The sequence below is a fragment of the Salmo salar genome, chromosome 03 (assembly GCF_965601325.2).
Source record: "Salmo salar chromosome 03, fSalSal1, whole genome shotgun sequence".
NCBI lineage: Eukaryota > Metazoa > Chordata > Actinopteri > Salmoniformes > Salmonidae > Salmo > Salmo salar.
The window spans coordinates 41,138,488-41,161,284 of NC_138293.1; the positions used below are offsets into that span (position 1 = coordinate 41,138,488).

At 42.9% G+C, this 22,797-nt stretch overlaps 2 protein-coding genes across 3 annotated transcripts; one reads left to right on the forward strand and one right to left on the reverse strand.

The window, feature by feature from the left end:
• Nucleotides 1-4,344: 4,344 nt before the first annotated feature.
• LOC106599979 (E3 ubiquitin-protein ligase RNF126) lies at nucleotides 4,345-8,880 on the reverse strand. The gene is made up of 9 exons (XM_014191308.3): nucleotides 8,733-8,880; nucleotides 7,991-8,049; nucleotides 7,791-7,851; nucleotides 7,438-7,676; nucleotides 7,224-7,295; nucleotides 7,055-7,124; nucleotides 6,850-6,943; nucleotides 6,645-6,760; nucleotides 4,345-6,519 (listed from the first exon to the last, which is right to left on the reverse strand). The coding sequence occupies exons 1-9, from the start codon at nucleotides 8,805-8,807 to the stop codon at nucleotides 6,367-6,369; spliced, it is 939 nt and encodes a 312-aa protein (XP_014046783.1). The 5' UTR covers nucleotides 8,808-8,880; the 3' UTR covers nucleotides 4,345-6,366.
• LOC106599977 (SURP and G-patch domain-containing protein 1) lies at nucleotides 8,869-18,309 on the forward strand. Of its 2 annotated transcripts, none has more exons than XM_045714848.2 (14): nucleotides 8,869-8,989; nucleotides 9,487-9,658; nucleotides 9,790-9,908; nucleotides 10,093-10,353; nucleotides 10,565-10,688; nucleotides 10,793-10,896; nucleotides 14,858-14,981; nucleotides 15,161-15,516; nucleotides 15,803-15,909; nucleotides 16,183-16,360; nucleotides 16,839-16,945; nucleotides 17,114-17,259; nucleotides 17,429-17,558; nucleotides 17,648-18,309. In XM_045714848.2, exons 1-14 carry the CDS (start codon nucleotides 8,971-8,973, stop codon nucleotides 17,672-17,674), a joined length of 1,974 nt encoding a protein of 657 aa, XP_045570804.1. In that variant the 5' UTR covers nucleotides 8,869-8,970; the 3' UTR covers nucleotides 17,675-18,309. The 2 variants fall into 2 exon arrangements, with proteins under 2 accessions (XP_045570804.1, XP_014046782.1); XM_014191307.3 differs by having other exon boundaries at nucleotides 8,870-8,989; nucleotides 9,790-9,899.
• The last annotated feature ends 4,488 nt before the right edge of the window (nucleotides 18,310-22,797 follow it).

Here is a 22,797-nt window from a genome sequence, read left to right on the forward strand (position 1 = left end):
TACGACAACCGTGACACTCTCTCTTTCACAAGATGTGTTTTTAATTCATGTCAATTTACCAACATTTCCCCCCCCCAAATTATATATAATGTTTTGGAACATAACTTCATATATAACCTGATATTTTACCTTCTACATTGAGACCTTGCTCTTCTGTTACAGTATCAATGGGACCTGCATGAGATGACGCACACACACACACACACACACACACACACACACACACACACACACACACACACACACACACACACACACACACACACACACAGCCTTCATAATCACTGTCGCTGATCGCACACAGTCTGTGTCAATGACATTCAGAGGTTGTCTGCAATCACTGAACTTGTCTCTAACATCCATGCAGCAAATCTAAACTAAGTTTCCCTGTGGTCAATTAGGTTATCGTGTTCCAAGTCTCCTTGCCGCAGGTCTCTTACCTTTTCACAGTGATGCTGTCTGAGAGATGCCGGGTCCAGTCTGAGCTGCAAGACAGTGTCTCGCTCTGCAGAGGCTGCCTGCCTCAATTCCACTTCCTGGTATAGTATGACGCTCTGAATGCATTTGCATAAAAGGCAGAGTTCCAAAAATAATAATTGATCTTGGAAGAGATCCAACGAGATCTGAGGAATCCCAGAGAGAGACAGAATGGAAGTCTGGTTGAGCAGATTCTGCTGTGGGGTGGTCTGGTCGGACAAACCTGGAAGCAGTATACACAGGCAGTGTCAACATTCATCATTGTTGTGTGAGAATTTGAAGTTGCAGCTATAACCAATGACACAAGGTGAGCTATTCTTTCAACCTTCTATGGTTTAGGTTCAAATTGGGGTTAGGGTAATCTGGTCTCAGGTCTGTGGTTAAGGTCAACATCAAGCTAAAACCTCAGCTATCTTTTATTTCACACTGACATAATTTTTCTCCTTACCCCCTTCTGACACCCAAGTGGTGACACACATCTCTGCGTGCCTGGCAGAAATCTCAGCTGGGATGTCAGCCCACCACATCAAGCTTAACCTCAAACAAAACGGAGATGCTCTTCCTCCCGGGAAAGGCTAGCTTGCTCCAAGACCTCTCCACCACGGATGACAACTACATGGTGGCTCCCTCCCAGAGTGCAAAGAAACTTGGTGTGACCCTGGACAACACCCTGTCATTCTCTGCAAACATCAAAGCAGTGACTCTCTCCTGCAGGTTTATGCTCTACAACATCCGTATAGTATGACCTTTCCTCACACAGGAAGCGGTGCAGGTTCTAATCCAGGCACTTGTCAGCTCCCATATACACTACTGCAACTTTCTGTTGGCTGGGCCCCCGCTTTATGCCATGCCCTGCGAGTTATCCAGAATGCTGCTTTGTTGAGGGAAAGTGTACATGATACGATTGTGATGTGTTGTTTCACCTAACTATCTTAAGACGAATGCACGAATTGTAAGTCTGCTAAATAACTAAAACGTCAAATGTAAATGAGGACTGGTCATAGCATATTCATAGAGTAACAATAAACATGTCAGTCATGCGCAGGAAAAGGTTTAGTGAGAGGAACACAGGAATAATGCTTTACACTTCTCTATCCTCCTCCACCTCCTGATCGTCTCAGGACGCCAATCAGATGACGGTGTGGATAACACCAGGCCAGGGTGGTCTCTTTCTCTCTATTTTTGTTCTTTTCCCCACCCCTTTCTTCCTTCTCTCATTTCCCACCTCCAACACACACACACACACACACACACACACACACACACACACACACACACACACACACACACACACACACACACACAGAGAGAGAAAGATAAGGCAGCTCTAAATGGGTCATAATGAGTTTAGGCTGATAGGGCTGCAGCAGTAGAGAGGAGAGCTACAGTTTACACAGATGAGTCTCACCAGCAGGACTGATAAGGACATGACTTGGGTGGGGGGTCTTCACACACACTAGAACATACTTTAATCTTTATCGACACATTGCTTGGTCTGAAATAACATTGAAATGTTCCCATGATCCCTTCAGTGACAATAGGGGCAAGCCTAGGGGTAGCGGTTAGGGGAAAATTTAGGCTGGGCTACAAAGAACACACAAAATACACTGTACTATGCACATAAATAGTCAACAGTACAACGTCAGGTAACATCTTTGAAAAGGCGATAAAATACACATAGTGAAAAGGAGAGTGCATTCGGCAGGGTGAGAAGTGTTAAATGGCCACGTTTCCAGAGGCTGCGGCCTAGGACATCACTCTTCCTCCATTTCCTCCTTCAAGACAAGGCTCCTGAGGGAGCAGAGCTATGATTGGCTCCATGGTTGAGCTCATAATTAAGCCCTGTTGATTGGGTTACTAATCAGCATGCTGTAAGTGTTCTGCAGCATGGTAACACTTAGCAAATATTGTATAATTATCCTCTTACATCTAGACGTTCCGCTAGCGGAACACCTGCTCCAATATCCAATGATAGGCGTGGCGCGAATGACAAATTCCTCAAAAATACAAAAACTTCAATTTTTCAAACATATGACTATTTTACACCATTTTAAAGACAAGACTCTCCTTTATCTAACCACACTGTCCGATTTCAAAAAGGCTTTACAGCGAAAGCAAAACATTAGATTATGTCAGCAGAGTACCCAGCCAGAAATAATCAGACACCCATTTTTCAAGCTAGCATATAATGTCACAAAAAACAAAACCACAGCTAAATGCAGCACTAACCTTTGATGATCTTCATCAGATGACACGCCTAGGACATTATGTTATACAATACATGCATGTTTTGTTCAATCAAGTTCATATTTATATCAAAAACCAGCTTTTTACATTAGCATGTGACGTTCAGAACTAGCATTCCCACCGAACACTTCCGGTGAATTTACTAAATTACTCACGATAAACGTTCACAAAAAACATAAATTATTTTAAGAATTATAGATACAGAACTCCTTTATGCACTCGCTATGTCCGATTTTAAAATAGCTTTTCGGTGAAAGCACAATTTGCAATATTCTGAGTAGATAGCTCGCCATCACAGGCTAGCTATTTTGACACCCACCAAGTTTGACCCTCACCAAACTCCGATTTACTATTAGAAAAGTTTGATTACCTTTCCTGTTCTTCGTCAGAATGCACTCCCAGGACTTCTACTTCAATAACAAATGTTGGTTTGGTTCAAAATAATCCATAGTTATATCCAAATAGCAGCGTTTTGTTTGTGCGTTCAAGACACTATCCAAGGGTGACGAAGGGTTACGCGCCCGACGCGTTTCGTGACAAAACATTTCTAAATATTCCATTACCGTACTTCGAAGCATGTCAACCGCTGTTTAAAATCAATTTTTATGCTATTTTTCTCGTAAAAAAGCGATAATATTCCGACCGGGAGGCACGCGCCTCAGTCTCATAGTACTCTGACCGACCACTATCCAAACGCGCTAATGTTTTTCAGCCAGGGCCTGCAAAGCCACGATTCAGCTTTTTGCCGCCTTCTGAGAGCCTATGGGAGCCGTAGGAAGTGTCACGTAACAGCAGAGATCCCTTGTTTTGGATAGAGATGATCAAGAAGGCCAAGAAATGGTCAGACAGGGTACTTCCTGTACAGAATCTTCTCAGGTTTTGGCCTGCCAAATGAGTTCTGTTATACTCACAGACACCATTCAAACAGTTTTAGAAACTTTGGAGTGTTTTCTATCCAAAGCTAATAATTATATGCATATTCTAGTTTCTGGGCAGGAGTAATAATCAGATTAAATCGGGTACGTTTTTTATCCGGCCGTGAAAATACTGCCCCTTATCCATAACAGGATAATGGCTTTACATAATGGTCACGTTCCACTGCTTAGACGTTGCCAGATCTTACAACGCCTGGATAGGTATTTTACCTATCAGTTTACCACATCATATATTATAGCAATCTGTCAGTCGATGACACAGTCAATGGCACAGTCGATGTCATGGCACGCAACCATTGGTTGATGCATGCAACGTCTAAGCGGTGGAATGCCTGGCTTAAGGCCATTGATATGTAATATAGTTCAGGGCCCTGATGGGTAGCTTTAAAAAATGCATCCTTCCTACAGTAGTTCCTACCTGGTACCTACCTTCCTTGAAGTGACTAACTACTGAGCTGACATGACCTTATTGGAGCTACTGTAGTACTTTCACCTATCGGGAATAATCAGTGAGAATTTACTACAAGGAAGGGAAGAAGGAAGGGTGCTTTCTAAAGTATTGGAACAAGGCACTTGATTTCAGACACCTCACATTTCACCAATCAAAAACATTCTAGAATCTTCCAGAAGAAAACCCAATTTCTACTAATACTGTAGTAGTGCTATGATCAAGACTGCAGTATAGTCCGGTTTTGGTATTTTATTATGCTTTTACCCCAACAACTTAGAACAGGTTAAAATGCATTGAACTGAAATTCATTGTATGGGATGTATGAATACAAGGAGGAAACATACATAGTGAGAACTTGCTTTCCATTTTAGAAAGATATAGTAAGATAATCTTGTCAATTGATAGTAGCCTACAAGAAATTAGAGAATACCAAAACTTTTGAAAATGCAGATAAATTGAGACTAATGTGAGAATCACAATATGAGCCTTAAAATGACTGTTCAGAGATGCAATACTATTTTTTGTCAGTAGTAATTTCCCAAAAGTCACATTCTTGAAACCAAACAAAATGTTGTGCAAAACAAAACACAGAATAATCCTAAAAAAACACTATAAATAATCCTAAAATCAGATGCATACACTCAGTTCTCTCCGTAAGATATTCTTTAGTTGGCTGTACCTGCTTGTTTATGTTCCTAATATGAATACCTCTATGTACACATCTCTCTCTCCTTCAGCATGGAAGTCTGTAAGACCACAGTTGAATGTAAAAAAGAAAAAGAAAAAAAAGAAAACCCTTTTAAATATAAAATGTGTCCCCATCTTGTGGCAAGAAGTCAAATCGTAGTCCATTCCGGTTCAAGCACACTCTCAGTTCTTCTGTGGATACTATTATACCTCAGTCTGTGCTCATCATCCTCTTCCTCCAGTTTCATTTTAGTCTTCACTCCTTCCCTTAACAGAAGCATCGCAACAGGAACGGTGCCAGCGTCCACTCCAGTTCACACACTCATGGGGAGGAATGATTTGTGTTCAAAGTTCACAATAAAAAGGGGGGTAAAATAAACGTTTTGTGTTTATTGCAGGGGTTGGAACCGAAATAATTTTCCAATCGTTTCGTTCTGAACAGAACCATTATTTTTTTCATTCTGAAAAGTTCTGAAATGGTTCAAACACCAAAACAGTACTGGTTTATATTGTTCCTTTCTGTTTTAAACATCTTAAATATATTTATAATTTGCTCAACATTAAATTACTAATCAGTGCGGATACAGCATCTTGCTGTGGAGCGTGTTACCGATTTAATCTGTACAGGAAGGTAGTTAAGAGCAAATTGTATTTCTTCATAACAGCATGGTTTAATCATAATTAAAGACAAACATACACACTGTGCTGCCAGTCACAGTGTAGGGTGTGAGATGTAACTGACATTTTGAGGGTGAGGAGTTAGCGAGGATGGAGGAAGCTTGCCTTGAAGTGCTGGGCAACTTGTTAAGACATGGATTATCTGAATTAGGCCCACAGAATTGTACCTATGGAGGAGCAGCTTCTATGGAGGAACTTTTAATGTCTTTGAACTTCCGAGTTGGTTTAACATTGGACCAGAGCAAACGTTAGCTCGCTAGCTAACAAGCTTGTGTGTACAGAGCAGCATTATAATTAAAAACATCTTTCCTTTTTGTAGTTAATAAAACCAATGTGAAACATGATAACTATAGTATCCTTCACCAGCAGTGAAAAACACACTTGTTATGTCGTCAGTAGGATACAGTAACCTATGCTTCAGAGGGGAGGGGCAGGTAGCCTACACACACACGCACACCCACTAGCAAAGATTTCCAGCTGGCAGGCAGACATGAGGGCTTTGTATTGGCGCTTTGTTGCAATTTTTGTGGGACTGGGAAAAAATGCCTGGAACGTGAAAGAACGTTACTAACCGGTTCCCATCCTTTTAAAATAACGGTTCTGTTCCGGAACTGTATAGATCACTTTCGTTTTCGATTCGGGTTCTGTACCTCAAATCATTTCTTTATTTTCCGGTTTTCAGTTGTGTTCCCTGAACTGGTTTATTGTTTCACCTCCAGAGTAGAGTTCTCTCCAGCAGCTTCTCCCAGTGGGCTTAGCAGAGCTCTGAGAGAGGTGGCCCTCCTGACTCTCCTGAGCCAGTGGTAGAGGGCGGGTGTAAGTCTGCCTGGGGTGGGGATGAGGTGTTGGTTGTTGCAGGAGGTGTTATCGAGGTTTGATGGTGATGGAGGTCTAGGAGTTGTTGGCAGCGTTCTCGTTACTGGGGGAGTTGGAGGAGGATGAGGAGGAGGAGGAAGGAGAGAAGTTAATTCCTGATAGTCCCGGGGGGTCCGTAGCTGTGTTCTGTCCACTGAGGCTCTTTCTGCACACTGGACATGTGTCGTGCTGAGGGAGGAAGAGTAGGACACAGACAAAATAGGTTCAGCTAACATCTTCTTCAATGAGAACACATACATGCACACCACTACATTTAAATGAATGAAAATGTGGTGTAAACGCAGCCCACATACCTGTTCCAGCCATGGTACTATACAGTCATTGTGAAACAGGTGATTACACGGAAGTTGCCTGACAGTCTCCCCGACACTGTAGTCTTCTTTGCACACAGGACATTCTAAACTGGAACCTAGAATTAAAGAGAACCTATTTTGTGGTGAATTATTCCTTTAATAGGACCTTTGACCTCTGTGGTTGCTTGATAATTTGTTCACTCACCCACATGTTCCTCTGTGATCTGGATGGTGGGCAGAGTCTTTATCCTCTCTCTGTCAGCAGGAGGAGGACCTGTGTTCTCAAACTGATTCAATAACTACAGGGCAGAGAGGGAAAGTTGTATTATTAGGTTGTGGAAATGTCACCAGAATTTGATGTCATTGCATGTAATTGAATCCCTTGTGAAGTGTAGAGGATTTGGGTATACCTGGGTAATGATAGCATCAAGTCCATTGGCACCCCAAGCATAGTCCATTGGATTTGAGTGTAGCATGCCCCTATCAAGAATATTCCAAGAAATTACTAGAAACTCAAAGCAACTAGTATGTTCACAGACACAACATAGAGTATGAGGGTATTGATATAATAACACATACCATGGTCCCATCCCAATGTTTGGCGCCATGGCTGTGGGTGCTATGATTCCATTTACTAGCTGCTGGATGATTCTGCAGAAAGACAATGAGAAACATCTTAGTCATTTCCTGAATTCCTTCCTCAAGGAAACTGAACCATGTCGCTACACAAGCAAGCATCATTCCTTTCTCATCTCCTCTCAAAAGGGCAAGCAAGCTGTAAAGTGTTCCATACCCCTCTAAAGTGGGTACTCCCTCGTGTCTCTGTCCCTGTCGCCGTGGGATGTGTCGTCCCCGTGGTTGCCGGGCACTGTACCGTTGCCGTGATGCCATCTCCCGTTCCCGCCGGTTCTCCGTCTCGCGGTTGTCTTCCGTCGGCGTCCCCGCTCGGAGGTCGAAATTCTCGTCAAAGATCCCCAGAGAAAACTGTCCGTATCCGGGCGGAAATGTAAACATGTGCTGGTGGTCCATAATCTGAGGGAGGAGGACAAAGGGAAAAACATATGGTCACTACCTTGCAGTCCAACCAAGCTGCATAAATTCATTCAAATGTTGAGTTGAGGAACATATCAGTTCTGTGTCACTTACCTCAAAAGTCGGACGGTTCTGATCGCTGGTGGAGGCAATGGATGTGGACTCATTTTCAGTGCTGGAAAGAAATATCAGAAGTGAGAGGTTCACATCTTATCTTCAACTATGAACCAATGTGGGACACAGACAGTACTGTTAATGGAGAATTGCTGCTTAAAGTGTTTGGAACTCCGATAGACAAGCAGATAATACTGTACCTTCTTTCCTCTGATAGCTCTTCAATGAAGCCAGATTCACACTGAGGACAGGTGTAGTCCTGCAGGAAGGCAGAGATAAATCGTATTTATAACATAATCATAAATTCTCATCAGTCAGTCTCATACACTTTCATGTTTTTATTTGATCTAAAGCAAAACAAAACAAAAACATGCCTATGGAGGCTATGTAAGTACTGGGAAATTAAGATCGTTAGCTAACTTCAACCAGATGTGGCTTGAATTTAAAAAATAAAAAAAATAAAAAAAAGTTGCCTATTGACCTCACTTTGACCATTTTAACAATAGCTGATGGTCTCTCTCGGATTCTAAAAGAGGCTACCTTTGGAGGGGCTAGGGATCAATGTCCCTGTTCATCTGGCAAGCTGTCAGAATCATGAACAGATAGACAGACACGCTGTCACTGGAAGAGCATTTACTGGTTAGCTTTTCATTCAGCTAATTTAGCTAGCGCCTTAACTAATCCAACAAGTCACGGAGGCATGATCTCGAAACATCCTAACAGACAAATTACACGCTATTTTGGTACCTGGCTAGATTATAAATTAAGTCAACTGTCAAATGACAAAAACACACATGTGAACGTTCTAGCTACAACCCAACGTTTAGCTTCAGCTAGCTGTCACGCTTCAGTCAGAGGCAATCGTGAATGAAATAACGTAAACCCCACTTAGCTGGCCATGGTTTTATTTTCTAAACGACAAAACCTCTATGGAATGCTTACCGGGAGACGAGGGTTGATCTCTGCTGAACATTGGTGACAAAAAAAACGACAGGGCCGTAGGGGAGCTTCAGCCATCTTCTGATTCTTTACCAGACAACCGAGACGGAACGTGTAAAAGTAGCGACAACGGACATAACTCGCTGTTCTCGGGTTCGATTTGCAAGACGGACCGGAAGCGGAAACGAGCTTAGCAACAGCTAGCTCATAACAGCGAATACAGATCTAGCGAGCTGCAGCTATGGAGTCCGGAGATACAGGTAAAACCTCGCAATAATATGCAATATTTGAAATGACAGACCTGTATATAGCTAGTAACATGTATTCCAATATTGCTGAACTATTGCCCCATCAAATACGGTTCTTGTAGCTAGCTACCACCGCCCATCAACAGGATTTGTTGATGATGCGTCAAAACTCAAACACATTTGTTGCCACAATCAGCATCAACTACATATGTGAGATTCGTGACATAATTGGTTGTAGTTTGGTAGCTATTTATTACTATATTAATACCTGAGTTGATGCCACCCGAGCTAATTAACTAGCTAACCCGTTTTTACCAACCCAGGCCTGCTTCTCTTGTCTGTGGCAACAAACACATTTGTGTTTGTTGAAGAAGAGTATGTACTAAAATACTCTCAAAGAGCGATTACAAAGCGATCCCCTCTTGTGACTAACATTATTGGTAACGGTACACACAGACAACAAGTGTTCCAAACTCATCCGCTGACTATCTCTTTTATTCCCACTGCAGGGAGAGGAGGCTGGAACAACAAGTTCCGGCCACCTCAGAAGAACAGGATGAGTGTGAACATTCTCCGTCAGGAGGAGCTGATCGCCCAGAAGAAGCGCGAGATTGAGGCTAAGATGGCAGAGAAAGCCAAGACCAAGAGCCTTCAGACTCCCAACAGGCCACTGCCACCAAGGTACAGCAGACCTGGGTTTCTGAAACACTACAAATAGGTCTACCTCTATACTTAATCCCAGCTGGAAGTACTTGATTGGTCCACTTGACTGGTTGACTGCAGCCATTCATTTTGACTTCTTATCCCCACAGTTTACCCAGTTTACAGGGACCCTCTTCGAACAATAACAAGTATGTGAATGACGGAAGTTTCTTACAGCAGTTTATGAAGCTGCAGAAGGACAAACCCTGCCCTGACTCTGGTGAGATAGGTAGCTCTTTTGCCTTAATGGGTTTCAATATAAAATGTGTAAGGGCTTTATTTTGATGGTACAGAAATTATGAAATAAAACAATAACACAGTAATAATTTATGAATTACTTGTTTCTTCTGGATTCATTAAACAATTAAGGAAGCACTGCAGTGAGTCTTAACCAAATTCTGTACCCTCTCCAGGCTCCAGCAGTGACACCAAAGCCCCATCTTCATCCATCCCCAGTTCGTCGTCAGGAGTGTCTCAGCCCCAGAAGAAGAGCATTCTCATCGGCAAGCGTCCCGGTCTAGGCATCAGCAGCATGCTGAACCAGTTTAAGAACTACTCCCAGTCAAAGAAGACCCCGCTTCGCCCCCAAAGGCCTAGCATATTCAGCTCCCCAGATGATGATGATGATGATGAGGAGGAGGAAGTTGATGATTTAAGCTTCCTAGAGATCAAAGGTAATCAATGATCTGGTTTCAGACATCAAAGGACTGCCCGTAGCCTGGGTGCTGGTCGGATTCTGTACTAGGCTACTTGTTTTTGTCATTTCACCCATGTCATTGACTGTGTAGTCTAGTGGCAGAGAAGCTGCTTGCCTGAGAATAATGCTTTTTCTGAGTTTGCATAGCCTTCTACAGTAAAGGTAAGGTACTCATAGCCCTCTTAAAGTTTCTCCCCCAGAGGACCCAGACACACAACTTATCCTGGACAAGATGGCAGCCTTTGTGGCTGAGGGAGGGCCTGAGCTAGAGAGGAAGGCCAAGGAGAACTACAAGGACAACCCTGTTTTCTCGTAAGTCTGTATGGCTGAACTAACAGTATGTCGAATTTATATTATGTGTTGTATGTAATGTGGCCTCTTTTTGTCCTGATATAAAGATCTTTTCCACTTTACAGATTCTTGTATGATAAGAACAGCCGGGACTATCTTTATTACCGAAAGAGAGTTGCTGAACTCCGAAAGGATAACCCAAAACCTGAGATGCCGTCACGTTCTAATGGTAAGATTACCTATATCGGTTTCTCTCTCTCTCTCTCTCTCTTACGTTCTCTCACACACATGCTTGGTCTCAGCTCCAAAGACTGCAGATGAAAATAACACAATTCAATCTATCTTTATACATGTGAATGATATATATATATATATATATATATATATATATATATACAGTTGAAGTTGGAAGTTTACATACACTTAGGTTGGAGTCATTAAAACTTGTTTTTAAACCACTCCACACATTTTTTTGTTAACAAACTATAGTTTTGGCAAGTTGGTTAGGACACCTACTTTGTGCATGACACAAGTAATTATTCCAACAATTGTTTAGACAGATTATTCCACTTATAAGTCACTGTATCATAATTCCAGTGGGTCAGAAGTTTACATACAGTAAGTTGACTGTGCCTTTAAACAGCGTGGAAAATTCCAGAAAATGTAGTCATGGCTTTAGAAGCTTCTGATAGACTAATTGACTATTATTACTCTACTATTATTATGACATTTCACGTTCTTAAAATAAAGTGGTGATCCTAACTGACCTAAGACAGAGAATGTTTATGAGGATTAAATGCCAGGAATTGTGAAAAACTGAGTTTACATACATCTTAGCCAAATACATTTAAACTTCTGACTTCAACTATGTGTGTGTGTGTGTGTGTGTGTGTGTGTGTGTGTGATTTCAGAAAGTATTCAGACCCCTTGACTTTTTCCACATTTTGTTACATTGCAGCCTTATTCTAAAATTGATTAAATTGTTTTCCCTCATCAATATACACACAATACCCCATAATGCCAAAGCAAAGACAGGTTTTTAGAATTTCTTGCAAATCTACAAAAAATGTAAAACATAAGTATTTAGACTCTTTACTCAGTACTTTGTTGAAGCAACTTTTGCAGCGATTTACAGCCTCGAGTCTTCTTTGGTATGACTCTACAAGCTTGGCACACCTGTATTTGGAGTTTCTCGCATTATTCTCTGCAGATCCTCTCAAGCTCTGTCAGGTTGGATGGGGAGCATCGCTGCACAGCTATTTTCAGGTCTCTCCAGAAATGTTAGATCGGGTTCAAGTCCAGGCTCTGGCTGGGCCACTCAAGGATGTTCAAAGACTTGTCCCGAAGCCACTCCTGCATTGTCTTGGCTGTGTGCTTAGGGTCGTTGTCCTGTTGGAAGGTGAACCTTTGCCCCAGTCTGAGAACCTGCTCCAGAGCACTCAGGACTTCATCAAGGATCTCTCTATACTTTGCTCCGTTCATCTTTCCCTCGACCATGACTAGTCTCCCAGTCCCTGCTGCTGAAAACATCCCCACGGCATGATGCTGCCGCCACCATCCTTCACCGTAGGAATGGTGCCAGGTTTCCTCCAGATGTGACGCTTGGCTTTCAAGCCAAAGAGTTCAATCTTGGTTTCATCAGGCCAGAGAATCTTGTTTCTTATGGTCCGAGTCCTTTAGGTGCCTTTTGGAAAACTCCAAGTGGGCTGTCATTTGCCTTTTACTGAGGAGTGGCTTCCGTCTGGCCACTCTACCATAAAGGCCTGATTGGTGGATTGGTGCAGAGATGGTTGTCCTTCTGGAAGGTTCTCCCATCTCCACAGAGGAACTCTGGAGCTCTGTCAGTGACCATCGGGTTCTTGGTCACCTCCCTGACCAAGGCCCTTCTCCCCTGATTGTTCAGATTTGCTGGGTGGCCAGCTCTAGGAAGAGTCTTGGTAGTTCCAAACTTTTTCCTATTAAGAATGGAGGCCACTGTGTTTTTGGGGACCTTCAATGCTGCAGAAATGTTGTGGTACCCTTCCCCAGATCTGTGCCTCGACACAATCCTGTCTCGAAGCTCTACTGACAATTCCTTCGACCTCATGGCTTGGTTTTTGCTCTGACATTTACTGTCAACTGTGGGACGTTATGTAGATGTGTGTGCCTTTCCAAATCATGTCAAATCAATAGAATGTACCGCAGGTGGACTCCAATCAAGTTGTAGAAACAGCTCAAGGGTGATCAATGGAAACAGGATGCACCTGAGCTGAATACTTATGTAAATAAGGTATCTGTTTTTTTGTTTGTAATACATTTGCAAACATTTCTAAAAACCTGTTTTCACTTTGTCATTATGGGGTATTGTGTGTAGATTGAGAAATGTTTTATTTAATCAATTTTAGAATAAGTCTAATGTAACAAAATGTGGAAAAAGTCAAGGTGTCTGAATACTTTCCGAATGCACTGTTTTTGTGTATACATACATACATACATACATACATACATACATACATACATACATACATACATACATACATACAGTACCAGTCAAACGTTTGGAAACACGTACTCATTCCAGGGTATTTCTTTAGTTTTACTATATTCTACATGGAATCATGGAGTAACACAAAAAGTTGGAAATAAATCAAAATATGTTATATTTGAGATCATTTAAAGTAGCCACGCTTTGCCTTGATGACATTTTTGCACACTCTTGGCATTCTCTCAACCAGCTTCATGAGGTAGTCACCTGAAATGCATTTCAATTAAAAGCTGTGCCTTGTTAAAAGTTAATTTGTAGAATTTATTTCCTTGTTAATGCATTTGAGTCAATCAGTTGTGTTGTGACGAGGTAGGGGTGGTATTCGGGAAGATGGCCCTATTTGGTAAATGACCAGGTCCATATGGCAAGAACAGCTCAAATAAGCAAAGAAACGACAGTCCATTACTTTAAGACATGAAGATCAGTCAAAATCGGAACTTTGAAAGTTTCTTCAAGTGCAGTCACGAAAACCATCAAGCGCTATGATGAAACTGGCTCTCATGAGGACCGCCACAGGAAAGGAAGACCCAGAGTTACCTCTGCTGCAGAGGATAAATTCATTAGAGTTACCAGCCTCAGAAATTGCAGCCCAAATAAATGCCTTAGAGTTCAAGTAACACTGTGTTACTTGACTGTGTTAATCAGACCTTCATGGTCGAATTGCTGCAAAGAAACCACTACTAAAGGACACCAATAAGAAGAGAGCTGCTTGGGCCAAGAAACACGAGCAATGAACATTAGACCTGTGGAAATTTGTCCTTTGGCCTATTGAGTCCAATTTTTTTATTTTTGGTTCCAACCGCAGCATTCTGCAGCGATACAACACCCCACCTAGTTTGCGCTTAGTGGGAACATCATTTGTTTTTAAACAGGACAATGACCCAAAACACACCTCCAGGCTGTGTAAGGGCTATTTGACCAAGAAGGAGAGCGATGGAGTGCTGCATCAGATGACCTGGCCTCCACTAACATCCGACCTCAACCCAAATGAGATGGTTTGGGATGAGTTGGACCACAGTGAAGGAAAAGAAGCCAACACGTGCTCAGCATATGTGGGACCTCCTTAAAGACTGTTGGAAAAGCATTCCTCATGATGCTGGTTGAGAGAATGCCAAGACTGTGCAAAGCTGTCATCAAGGCAAAGGGTGGCTACTTGGAAGAATCTAAAATATATTTTGATTCAACACTTTTTTGGGGTTCCAAACGTGTTTATTCATGTTTTCACTGTTATTCTAGAATTTAGAAAATAATAAAAATAAAGAAAAACCCTTCAATGAGTAAGTGTGTCCAAACTTTTGACTGGTACTGTATATTGCCCTCCTTGGAGAGTTTTAGTTTATGTTGAAAGTTACCATTGCACACAAGCGATGAGGGCCGACGCTTCAAATGACACACAATTATTTACTGACAACTACTAAGTCCTTCACGACAGACAGCATTTACCATGCCCACTGTTCATGGTGTAATTTATTTAAAAAAAATGTAAGATCAGGCCTATATTTTAATATCAAATCCATACAATCCACTTCCCCAATCACCACCATGTCCCCCTGCTCCTCCTCCCTCTTCTTATCCCCTACTGGCTGTAGACTGGTGTGTGAGGGCCAGTTGAGTACAGTACGGTAGTAGTGTGAGTTGAGCCCCAGTACTGATAGGCTGCTTAAAGTCTCCCCCCCAGTGGACGAGGAGACCCAGAGGGTGGCCGAGAAGCTGGCCAGTTTTGTGGCCGACGGCGGCCCCGAGGTGGAAGCCATCGCCGCCCAGCACAACAAAGACAACCCCGCCTTCAGGTTAGTGACAGTCTCAGATATTGTAATGAGAGTGTTTTAATGCATTGATCTAATTGCATTTTTACTGATCCTCAAGAAGAAATTGATTTGTGATAGGTTTTTAATAATGTATGCAATACTAACATGTAAAGTGGACAAAATACCGTTAAAGATGGCTTACTTCTTGTTCCTCTTCTCAGTTTTCTTTATGACCTCCAAAGCCCCGCCCATCACTTCTACAAGGAGAAGGTGGAGGAGTACCGCCAGGCCAAAAATGACCAGAGCCCCCTAATCAAGCAGGAGCCCGGAGTGGGGCTCACGAGGCCGGCTGCTCCTCCCCTGACCTATCCTCCCCCTCCTTCTCACTACCCCAACCTGCTGGGACAGGTGAAGCTCGAGCCGGGTCTGGAGATAAAAGAGGAAGTAGCAGGGCCCCCCATGGTTAAGAGGAAGAGGAAGAGCCGCTGGGGGTCAGAGGACGACAAGGTGGATCTGTCGCTTCCACCCATCATCATCCCCAAGGAGGAAGAGCCAGAGCCCAGCCCGTGTCTTTCTGGTACACCCACACACACCCATAATACACAGAAATCAAATAAAATGTAATTGGTCGCTTACACATATTTTGCCGACGTTATCGCGGGTGTAACAAAATGCTTATGTTCCTAGCTCCAACAGTGCAGTAATACCTAACAATACAAAACGATACACGCAAATCCCCAGAATTAAGAAATATTACAACGAGAGACCATTGTTTTAGTATATCTTAGACTAAAAACAGTGTTTGTAAGGTATGTCTATCCTGGCCCTGTGTTGTGTCAATCCATGCGGGGTGTGTGTTTCAGTTCATGAACTGAGAGATCTGGGCTATAAGAAGGGAAAGCCTGTGGGCCTGGTTGGGGTAACAGAGCTCTCAGATGACCAGAAGAAACAGCTCAAAGAGCAACAGGAGGTACTGCATGACCGACAGTGCACAATACACAATGGCAGCAAATTGTACTTTCACTGTTTGAATTGTTGGGGACTTGGCCGTGTTAATCATTTTAGTATTTTGGGCATGCCTTGATTTGGTATGGGAGTGCCCAGCATACTTCAAACCTAGCCTCTAACAAGGCCAGATGGGCTCAGTTGCGTCCGTTCTCAGCCTTCTTGAAATCCGTCTCTGAAACCTTGACTGAGGTGTGTCCGGCCTGCACATGCATGTGTGCCTGTGTTCTCACCCCAGATGCAGGAGATGTTTGACATGATCATGAAGCATAAGCGTGCCATGGCAGAGATGCAGGTGATGTGGGAGAAGGCGGTGAGGGACCACTCCCACGAGTACGACAGTGATGAGGAAGTGGACCAGCAGGCTGGCACCTGGGAGCACCGCCTACGGCACATGGAGATGGAGAAAACGCGTGGTAAGATTCATGAAGACGATGGCCGTGTTCGAGATCATCAAAACCGTGATGTATCATGGGTAAATTCTGACTGACTGATCTATAAATAATATTGAGTAGTTATTAATGAAACAAAGTGATTTGTAGATCAGTCAATCTTGACTTTAAAGTCAGCTTGTCCAATCTTGACTTTAAAGTCAGCTGCAATGTCAAATGCGCTCAATGTGTTTATGTTAAAAAGTGAAAGGAGTTAAGGCCTTTTGAATGTGAGATTTGATTCTTGAAAAGATCAGTTTATTACTACGAGAATTTATGTTTAATCAACGACTACTTTCAGAACATTTTGTGTCAACAATTCATTAATGAACTCTGAGAGATATTAACCTTCATATTAACCTGGGCCTCATTCAATCTGAATGTTCAAAACGTTGTGTCCTGCTGAACGCGCCCCTGATGTAATTTGGTGTTGACGTAAATGGCTGTTTGTCGTTTCCTCCAGAGTGGGCGGAGTCGCTGACTGATATGGGAAAGGGGAAGCACTTCATTGGTGACTTCCTACCTCCGGAGGAACTGGAGAAGTTCATGGAGACCTTCAAGGCACTCAAGGTCAGTTGCAAATCTTCTCCCCAACTCTTCTCTTTGCCACTTAACCCTTGACCCCTTCGTTGTCTAGCCTAAGCCAAAAAGGAATTACCGGTGAACCACCATTTGGGGAACACATACTCTATTCACATGATCTCATGTTCTTGCATTGGGTTTTGTGGTGTTCTGCAGGAAGGCCGTGACCCAGACTACTCGGAGTATAAGGATTTTAAGCTAACGGTGGAGAACCTCGGTTTTCAGATGCTCATGAAGATGGGCTGGAAGGAGGGAGATGGTCTTGGCTCTGACGGACAGGGCATCAAGGCCCCTGTCCACAGGTGTGGGACTGTCAAATTCACAGACACATAGTATACACACTTGGACTTGGGCATAGTCACACGAAGACATGTAAAAACTGGACATGAACACGCACACTATTGGCTGATACAAGGTCTTCTACACAGCTTATACACACCTAACCAGCTGCTGTGGTTTGGTTTTCTCCAGGGGAATCACGGCTATTGACGGGGCAGGGTTTGGCGTGGACCGGCCCGCTGAGCTCTCAGGACAGGATGATGAGTATGACGCTTTCAGAAAGAGGATGATGCTAGCCTACCGCTTCAGGCCTAACCCACTGGTAATTACTATATAATATGCAAGCTGTTCTGTTCAGATGACCTGGCATCGGTAAGAGTTTTTGGTAACACGTCTTTTCTCTGTTTTCAGAACAATCCAAGGAGACCATACTACTGATGAAGAGGCCTGAACTTGGCCGACTTTGTCAAATGTACGTTTTTAAACCACCAACAGTGGCATGATGGCTCAGTTATGCCTTTCACTTTGTTGTTGGAACAAACTGTAGGACACTCACTTATAGTAATCTCCTCTAGATTGTGGAATTTTATAGTCGTTGATAAATTGTTTAGGTTGAAGAATAAGAAGGATGGATTTGTCGGATTTAAGTTGTCTAAGGCTCAGTTGATGTTCTTACGCAACTGCAGAATCAAAGTATCATATTTGATAAATCAGATGGCTAGGGTATAATTGATGGCTTATCTGATTTTACAGTCACGATTCAAAACACAGAACGACCTATAAACACTACCTGTCCTCTCTGTATTGTGACCTCTGGCTTTTTGTTTGGATTTTAATTTCTTCACATGTTCAAGATGCTACTTGACAATGACAGTAACCAAAATACATAATTTGACTGGTAATAAATGGCTTTGCAGTTAGTTCTTTCTGTACATCGTTTTGCTATGGTTGTTTGATCACCCTTCAAAGATTTGAACACAGTGTTAACATATCGTAAATGTATTATTTACATCGTAAATTCAAGCAACGAATGTAAAATGCTTCACTGCGAACAATAAAAATATTAAATTGTCTTGAATGTGTACTATTGGAGTATGCTTGTAGCTGATCATTGCTCTGTTGTTGACTTGTGGAAACCAATTTTACACTGAACAAAAATATAACCGCAACATGTAAAGTGTTGGTACCATTTTTCATGAGCTGATGTAAAAAATTCACAAAAATCTTATTTCTCTCATGTTTTGCGCACAAATTTGTTTACATCCCTGTTATTGAGCATTTCTCCTATGTCAAGATAATCCATCCACCTGACAGGTGTGGCATATCAAGAAGCTGATTAAACAGCATAATCATTACACAGGTGCATCTTGTGCTGGGGACAAAAGGCCACTTTAAAATATGCAGTTTTGTCACTACACAATGCCACAGATGTCTGAAGTTTTGAGGGAGTGTGCAATTGGCATGCGGACTGCAGGAATGTCCACCAGAGCTGTTGCCAGAGAATGTAATGTTAATTTCTCTACCATAAACTGCCTCCAACATAATTTTAGAGAATTTGGCAGTACGTCCAAACGGCCTCACAACCGCAGACCACGTGTAACCACGCCAGCCCAGGGGTGCTGAGGAGTATTTCTATCTGTAATAAAGACCTTTTGTGGGGGAAAAACTCATTCTGATTGGCTGGGCCTGGCTTCCTATTGGGTGGGCCGATGCCCTCCAAGGCTCACCCATGCCCAGTCATGTGAAATCCATAGATTAGGGACTAATGAATTTATTTCAATTGACAGATTTTTTTAAATGACCTGTAAAACTCAGTAAAATCTTTGGAATTGTTACATGTTGAGTTTACATTTTTGTAGAGTATATATTTTAGAAAATTCTGACAAACTCCAATTCCACAGTTTAGATCAAATAAAGATATTTATCTACAAGATAAAGTGAAAGTCCATTACACAGTATGTGTAAAATACTACTTCTATTAGTGAAATGTTTTATTTCACAGAGCAAGTAGCACATTTGCATTATTGTACGGCATTGCAGGGGTGCAAGGAGCAATAGTTGAAATTAGTGTTGTATAATGTGTACTAGAGGTACACCTGGGACACGTTCAGCAATTGGAAACATTTTGGAACTTTCAGGTAGAAATATGCTATGTAGAACAAACATGCTTCTGATGTAGAATAAGGAATCGCATCGGATCTTCGTGCCATTTCTATCTCCAACATTTGGCTACTGAACGTGGCCCTGATGCCCATCTTATTCTGGAGGTTGAAGAGTTCATAACCCTGATAGGGTCTCCTCGAAAACCTGCAACCTCATCCTCGTACCCAATACATACAGGTATGGGAGGGGGTATCCCCCCCCCATTATCACCCCCAGGGTTTGTCAGCCACGGCAGTCATTTAATGAGGAGGGTAACAGATCTCTGAAATCAGAGCTTCAGTTTGCCATTCCCTGGGGGTTAACACCAGTTAAATATAACACAGATCAGCCAGCTAAGCAAAAGAGACCCCCTGGAGCGTGTAGAAAGGTCAGATTTCTCTATTACTTTCTGTAGCTAATTTAGCTAGATCTTCTGTCGGCTGATGTTGTTTATTGAATGACTAATAATGAACAGCAGTTACTGTAAATGATTACCTATCTGTCACTTTGCATAACTAACTTAGCTATTTCTTACACATACAACAATATCCAATTAAGCTATAGTCCATGCTGATGTGTGTGTTTTTTTGTCAGTGTGAGTTCTGAATGTTCCCACAGGAGAAAAGCACAGTATGGCATCTCAGCTGATCATCATGAACTTCATGTAGTTACATCAGCCCATACAGTACCTTTTTATTGATATGGGTATACTTCACCAACATCCTTTCCTGCTCACTGAAAGGCAGATGTAGGCTATACTCTTCAGTTGTGAACACTACTATTGCTGCAACAATTGGCCTACTTCTCTGACTGTATACAGGTGTAGGATCTTAATTTGATCACCCTGTTGTTGCAAGACATTTCTCTCTAACCCTGCTGTACCCTACTGTGCTGAGACAATATGACTAGAACAGTTTTGAACTATTTTAAATGGAATGCTCACTATCTCTCAATTCAATAAAAAAACGGCCCTATTCTGCAATCATGAATGAATTGCGAACTAGTTAGCTATATATTTTGAATCAAACTGCATTAGGCTATTCAACCAGATGATTTTCCTGTTTGCCCAATCAAAGCTACTGTAGCATATCATCCTTGGGAAAATGAAAAAGTTTAGCTCAGGCTATACTCTTTCCTGCTGTCAGCTCTTCAGACATGTCAAAAACGCATTATACATAGTCACACTGTCACTACTGCCTACACCTTAGCTAGCTTAGCTTTCTACTGCATCGATCTATTCCTGGGAGAGAGATTTCACTAGATTTTTAAATAGTAAAGTTTAGCTGAGAGCTGGTTCAGACAGCACAGACAGCAACTCAGACGAGCTCAACGAAGTTGAGCCCCTTGAGGAGGCAACCGAGGAAGACCACCCATTAATGGTGGAGCCGTAAATTACGGTTCTTCAGTCTGTCAAGGGGGAATATGTCAGTGATGCTGGGCAAGAAATTCAAAAGTCTCGTGAGTTCACTTGCAAGTCCAACAAAGTAAAGCCATGCTATTTGCTTTTTACCCCGGAGGAGATAGTCAAGAGACGTGACCAGATGAATGAACTCACCAATGGTAAGTGCTTGCCATTCAACTATTAGTCAAGTTTAGTTGGCTGTGAGTAATGTGCAATGTGTAATGTGTGCGTGTTTCTGTGTCTGTCTATCTGTCAGTGGCTGAGTTTATGTGTGTGTGATGAGGCACAGCTAGCTAGTGAATCAAAGCCAAGTGTGTGTGTGTGAGAGTGAGTGAGTGAATGTGTGGCTTGGGAAAGAGAGAGAGAAGTGGGGTATGTGTAGCCCATGCAATCTAGGTAGCAACTTATGGGACGTGTGTATATACACTGCTCAAAAAAATAAAGGGAACACTAAAATAACACATCCTAGATCTGAATTAATGAAATAATCTTATTAAATACTTTTTTCTTTACATAGTTGAATGTGCTGACAACAAAATCACACAAAAAGAATCAATGGAAATCCAATTTATCAACTCATGGAGGTCTGGATTTGGAGTCACACTCAAAATTAAAGTGGAAAACCACACTACAGGCTGATCCAACTTTGATGTAATGTCCTTAAAATATGTCAAAATGAGGCTCAGTAGTGTGTGTGGCCTCCACGTGCCTGTATGACCTCCCTACAACGCCTGGGCATGCTCCTGATGAGGTGGCGGATGGTCTCCTGAGGGATCTCCTCCCAGACCTGGACTAAAGCATCCGCCAACTCCTGGACAGTCTGTGGTGCAACGTGGCGTTGATGGATGGAGCGAGACATGATGTCCCAGATGTGCTCAATTGGATTCAGGTCTGGGGAACGGGCGGGCCAGTCCATAGCATCAATGCCTTCCTCTTGCAGGAACTGCTGACACACTCCAGCCACATGAGGTCTAGCATTGTCTTGCATTTGGAGGAACCCAGGGCCAACCGCACCAGCATATGGTCTCACAAGGGGTCTGAGGATCTCATCTCGGTACCTAATGGCAGTCAGGCTACCTCTGGCGAGCACATGGAGGGCTGTGCGGCCCCCCAAAGAAATGCCACCCCACACCATGACTGACCCACCGCCAAACCGGTCATGCTGGAGGATGTTGCAGGCAGCAGAACATTCTCCACAGCGTCTCCAGACTCTGTCACGTCTGTCACATGTGCTCAGTGTGAACCTGCTTTCATCTGTGAAGAGCACAGGGCGCCAGTGGCGAATTTGCCAATATTGGTGTTCTCTGGCAAATGCCAAACGTCCTGCACGGTGATCGGCTATAAGCACAACCCCCACCTGTGGACGTCGGGCCCTCATACCACCCTCATGGAGTCTGTTTCTGACCGTTTGAGCAGACACATGCACATTTGTGGCCTGCTGGAGGTCATTTTTCAGGGCTCTGGCAGTGCTCCTCCTGCTTTTCCTTGCACAAAGGCGGAGGTAGCGGTCCTGCTGCTGGGTTGTGGCCCTCCTACGGCCTCCTCCACGTCTCCTGATGTACTGGCCTGTCTCCTGGTAGCACCTCCATGCTCTGGACACTACGCTGACAGACACAGCAAACCTTCTTGCCACAGCTCGCATTGATGTGCCATCCTGGATGAGCTGCACTACCTGAGCCACTTGTGTGGGTTGTAGACTCCGTCTCATGCTACCACTAGTGTGAAAGCACCGCCAGCATTCAAAAGTGACCAAAACATCAGCCAGGAAGCATAGGTACTGAGAAGTGGTCTGTGGTTACCACCTGCAGAACCACTCCTTTATTGAGGTGTCTTTGCTAATTGCCTATAATTTCCACCTGTTGTCTATTCCATTTGCACAACAGCATGTGAAATTTATTGTCAATCAGTGTTGCTTCCTAAGTGGACAGTTTGATTTCACAGAAGTGTGATTGACTTGGAGTTACATTGTGTTGTTTAAGTCTTCCCTTTATTTTTTTGAGCAGTGTATGTTTATAGA

Bases quoted from the DNA above. Each gene is read 5' to 3' on its own strand.
- LOC106599979 (XM_014191308.3), bottom strand. From the start codon at position 8,807: ATGGCTGAAGCTCCCCTACGGCCCTGTCGTTTTTTTTGTCACCAATGT. The intron at 7,296-7,437 runs GTATGGAACACT...GTCTTTCTGCAG, and splicing joins GGAGTACCCACTTTAGAGGG to AATCATCCAGCAGCTAGTAA. The intron at 6,520-6,644 runs GTATGTGGGCTG...TTCCTCCCTCAG, and splicing joins TAGTACCATGGCTGGAACAG to CACGACACATGTCCAGTGTG.
- LOC106599977 (XM_045714848.2), top strand. The intron at 14,982-15,160 runs GTTAGTGACAGT...TCCTCTTCTCAG, and splicing joins AAAGACAACCCCGCCTTCAG to TTTTCTTTATGACCTCCAAA. The intron at 17,260-17,428 runs GTGTGGGACTGT...GGTTTTCTCCAG, and splicing joins ATCAAGGCCCCTGTCCACAG to GGGAATCACGGCTATTGACG.